Below are 4,693 nucleotides of genomic sequence, written 5' to 3'. Positions count from 1 at the left end.
CTTTCTACAATTTTAATGCAGCTGTTCTCATAGAACACCAAAGAGGTCTCAGCAATAAATCAGTCTTTTAGGTTTTACCTTGTTAATCTTTCTCTAGCATATGTGACGGTCACTCCCAATTCTTTTCTTTCTTCCTTCGTTTTCTTCAATGCAATACACGGAAACTGAGTTTGTAATTGGTAGGCAATATGTAAAAATCGTAAAATGTAATACAATAATTATGATAATAAATCAGACCTCTAACTTATTGCTATTGAGTTGATTCCAAATCCTAGTGACTCAACAGGACAGAATATCATATGTAAATCTTCACAAATCTGACTGCTACTTTCTCTATAGGATTGAACTATTGACCTTATGGATTGCCAGCAGACATGTATTTGTTTTCTCTAGCCATGTGCAGCTCCTTTGTTAAGTTTATTAACAAATAAATTATTTACATGTTAGCCTTTAAGCTAACTTCAAATTTTAGATGATTCTTAAGTTTTCATGTTCAGTGCTGATCTTTCTTTTATGTCATTTCTAACAATCACATCTTTATCAGTAACTGTTATTTTATCTTTGCTCAAATCTTTATTGGCATGAAAAGTTTGGTATAAGTGCTTTTTTCTCAATTAAAACTGTATGTCCTTCCAAAAATTTGCAGTAATGATCTGTGGGTCTTGATTCTGGTAGTAATAGCTGTTAAATATGCCTGTGTGCAGAATGGGCACAGGATGGAAGAGATTTCTGTGTAAAATGCACTTCCTATTTAGAGTTTGTAATGCTATTTCAGATCATGAGAAAATAACCCTAATTACATTACAGAGGAAAAATTATCCTGGATTTGGAATCAAAAGACCTGAATTCTGGTTTCTATCCAACTGATATGTGTTTGGATAATTCATTAATACTTAACTTGAAATTCTTCATCTACAAGTGAAACTAATTCTATTAACTGACACATCCTCTCTAAAGGGTAATCACTGAGATCAATCATCTGAAAGTATTTGCTAACTGTTCCAACTCTAGAATCCTATCATTAAGTGTTTTAGAAACATTTATAATCTAGTGTCTGTGTTTCCCTCCTTACATTAGGAAGAGGAACCCTGGAAGACGAAGCCATGTAGCATTGCCTGATGTACTGCTTTTGGAACCATTCTCTTTAGATTTATTTTCTTTTTACCTTCTTTAAAAAATTTAATTTCTAAGACTCTGCATAGTTAATCTAAGGACTAATTTAAACCTTGAGAGGAGGTTTCCCGTCTCACCAGCAGGTAATTTATATTAAGAATAGCAGGCCTTCTCTTGTGATTGCAAGATGCGTTAAATTTGTTTTAAGTTTGGAAATATATACTGAGATTCATGAAGAAAAAAATGAAAGAATAGAAAAGCAGAAACTGTGAGAAAAGATGGTCCCACAAGAATGGGTTTTCCTTACTGAAGTTTTACCGAAGAATATCATGAAATATTTACGGCGATTGCACTCTATATTCAAGGAAATGAAGGAAAGCGAAGAAATAGTCCTTATCATCCTAAAACATATTTAGTGAGATAGGAGCTCTAAGAACGAGACCACTGAAGAATGACAATTACCAGCAAAACATATGTTCTAAATAAGAAGTATGCTTTCCTCTAAGTATACCTGCTTATCTCCTCTTAGCTTATTGAACTAATTTTTCAGTATTTATACTAAATCCTGCGTTCTCTGCGAAGTTCTTTGAATTTTCCATCAAACATTGTGTTTGGCAATAGGAACTTATGAACTTTTCTATGGTGCTATACCTTGTGGTGTTGGAAATTATTTAATTTCTAATTAAAATTTAAGTCTCCTGAGTATAGAAGTGATAGCTGAAAGAGATTAATATACACTGGAGTCACTGGGGGAATTTTTGTGAAGGATATGAGATTTTGAAGAACCTTTAAAGGATGGGTAGGATTGAAAAAAGTTCTATATCAGATTTTCAATAAACAAAAAAAAGACAAGAGTCCATTAAGCTCTTGATAAGTGACTAGTACAACTGCTAGCTTTAAATTGGAATAAACTACCACACATATATACTTGATTTAAAGGTTGACTTATCATTTTCGCTTTATTATTTTTGTAGTATGTGGAATCAAGTGTGGACTAGGATATCTAGACTGTGTTTCTTAAACTAGTTGTGTGTACCTCACTAGACCATTACTTTATCATGTGTAAAAGAGCAACACGGACCAGGTCATCTCTAGGGAGCTTTGCAGTTAATAGTTCATGAAAAAATTAATTCAGAATGTGTGACAAGTTTGTGTATGTGTACATGAACACACAAATAATGAAAGGCAAACTTTGGGATTCATGTTGCTTTTGACTTTCTCTTACCCTCTTCTTTTATTTTCAGATCTGAGGCATCAGGGCACACACTCATGCATTTTTATTTTACTAGTTCTTTACTGCTACTGTTACAACCTCCCTCTTTCCTTAATTCATCTCACCTTTTGCAGCATGCCTGAGTTTATAGGAAGGACAAATGTTTGACCACAGGGAGACTACATCTTGTATTTAATCACAGTACAGTTCTCATAAAAATCAGAGGGATTTGTGTTAAACCCATAATTAAGGCCCAGGACCAGTCAGATACTGGGCAGGGTTGAAGCACAGCGACAGGTGGGGAGAATAGAAGGTAAACAGTTACCTGCTCGCTATGACGTAAGTTTTTGTACACTTCTTCATTCCCAGCAAACACTTAAGCATTTTGGAACTCCAATGGTTGTGACCAGGTCCACAGACTATTTGGTTTATGGAAAGTTATAGCAGATAATTCTCATGGATTTCCTTGTCTTCTTGCATCTCACAAATTCATACCCTGGCTGTAATCTGTCTGTCATCCATCCTACAAGTTGCTATCATTTACATCTCTGGGTGCAGGTGAGGATACCCCATGGCTCAATCTCTAGTCAGCCTTTACCTTCGTCCTACACACATTTGAATCCTTTGCATGCCTTACAGCACTTGCTATTATACTCCTTCCTATTCTGTGGACTTTATGTGAATTGAAAATGTGATTAAGGGTAGTGGTGTGCGAGTCAAGAGATAGTATACATGTGAGATGAAATGAGGTTTAGAGGAGAGACAGCTAGAATAATTGCAAAATATTTCATCAACAATTCAAGAACAGAACCAGTGAGTTCTGGCAAACAAGTCAATCTCCATAGCTTTTGTATTCTCTCTGTGTTTCAATGTTCCTCTTTCCTTGCCTTACTCAATCCCTATCTTCTATGTTTCCACTTTTTCTCCATTCTCTTGTTTACAGATGGACGATCATCCCAGGAGGCCATAGCAATAAGGATATTGCATGTGGATGTGACACAATTGCTTTAGGTGACCGCAGGTAAAATGGCTTTATAGTGATTATATGAACTGAGAAGAATTGATGGGATATAAAGTTTGTACACTGTAAATGTCCTAGAATAATTAATCATTCTAATTCTAAGGCAGCGATGCAATTCTTATTTTTATTTCCTCCTCATTTTCTTTTATCTAATCATTTTAGAGCACTGTGATTGACAAATCAATGGATGGGGCAAATCAGTCTATGGTGTCAGAGTTTGTGTTCCTGGGACTCTCCAATTCTTGGGAGACCCAACTTGTCCTCTTTGTATTCTCCTCCATGTTTTACGTGGCAAGTATGTTGGGAAACTCCTTCATTGTCCTCACTGTGGCCTGGGACTCTCACTTACACTCTCCCATGTACTTTCTGTTGGCTAATCTCTCCTTCATTGACCTGAGTGTTTCTTCTGTCATTACCCCTAAAATGATTTATGACATTTTCAGAAAGCGCAAAGTGATCTCCTTTGGAGGCTGCATTGCTCAGATCTTCTTCATTCATGTCATTGGTGGTACAGAGATGGTGCTGCTCATAGCCATGGCCTTTGACAGATATGTGGCCATCTGTAAACCCCTCCACTATCTAACTGTTATGAGTCAAAAAATGTGTATTCTGCTGCTGGGTGCTTCCTGGGTAATTGGTTTGATCCACTCTGTGATTCAATTAGTTTTTGTTGTGAAGTTGCCATTTTGTGGTCCTAATGTGCTGGACAGCTTCTACTGTGACCTTCCTCGATTTATCAAACTGGCCTGTGTTGACACCTACATACTGGAGTTCATGGTCACAGCCAACAGTGGATTTATTTCTCTGGGATCGTTCTTCATACTGATCATCTCCTATATTTTTATTTTGATCACAGTTTGGAAACACTCCTCAAGTGGTTCATCCAAGGCTCTGTCCACTTTATTAACTCACATCATGGTGGTGATTTTATTCTTTGGCCCTTGCATCTTTGCTTATACCTGGCCTCAACCTACATCACAACTAGACAATTATTTTGCCATTTTTGATGTAGTTCTTACTCCTTTTCTAAATTCAGTAATCTACACATTCAGAAACAAAGACATGAAGATGGCAATGAGGAGAATATGCAGTCAACTTTTTGTTTTCCGAAGGATTTCTGAAATAATAAAAGTATTATGAAATTTCCCTTCTATCTTTTTTTTTCTTTTCTTTTTTTCCTTTCTATCTTGGTGTAACACTAAATCTATATACTTTCAAAAGGAGAAGTTTCTATATATTAATTCTGTTGGGTGCTCCTGATTAATAGAACATTCCTCTTGAAAAGCCTTAATGAAGACTTTGTGTTGCTTCCTTACTGTTGACTGAAGCATGTATTGGGTAGGAAA

The 4,693-nt window shown here is 36.1% G+C and overlaps 1 protein-coding gene across 1 annotated transcript; it reads left to right on the top strand.

Moving 5' to 3' along the window:
• Positions 1-3,518: 3,518 nt before the first annotated feature.
• LOC101642396 (olfactory receptor 4F21-like) lies at positions 3,519-4,487 on the top strand. The gene has a single exon (XM_004712731.2). It carries the CDS (start codon positions 3,531-3,533, stop codon positions 4,485-4,487), a length of 957 nt encoding a protein of 318 aa, XP_004712788.1. The 5' UTR covers positions 3,519-3,530.
• The last annotated feature ends 206 nt before the right edge of the window (positions 4,488-4,693 follow it).

Source organism: Echinops telfairi, unplaced genomic scaffold, assembly GCF_000313985.2.
Source record: "Echinops telfairi isolate 266 unplaced genomic scaffold, ASM31398v2 ScPeMD7_18;HRSCAF=68, whole genome shotgun sequence".
Lineage (NCBI taxonomy): Eukaryota > Metazoa > Chordata > Mammalia > Afrosoricida > Tenrecidae > Echinops > Echinops telfairi.
This window is presented reverse-complemented; position numbering and strand designations above follow the sequence as displayed.

Bases quoted from the DNA above. Each gene is read 5' to 3' on its own strand.
- LOC101642396 (XM_004712731.2), top strand. From the start codon at position 3,531: ATGGATGGGGCAAATCAGTCTATGGTGTCAGAGTTTGTGTTCCTGGGA.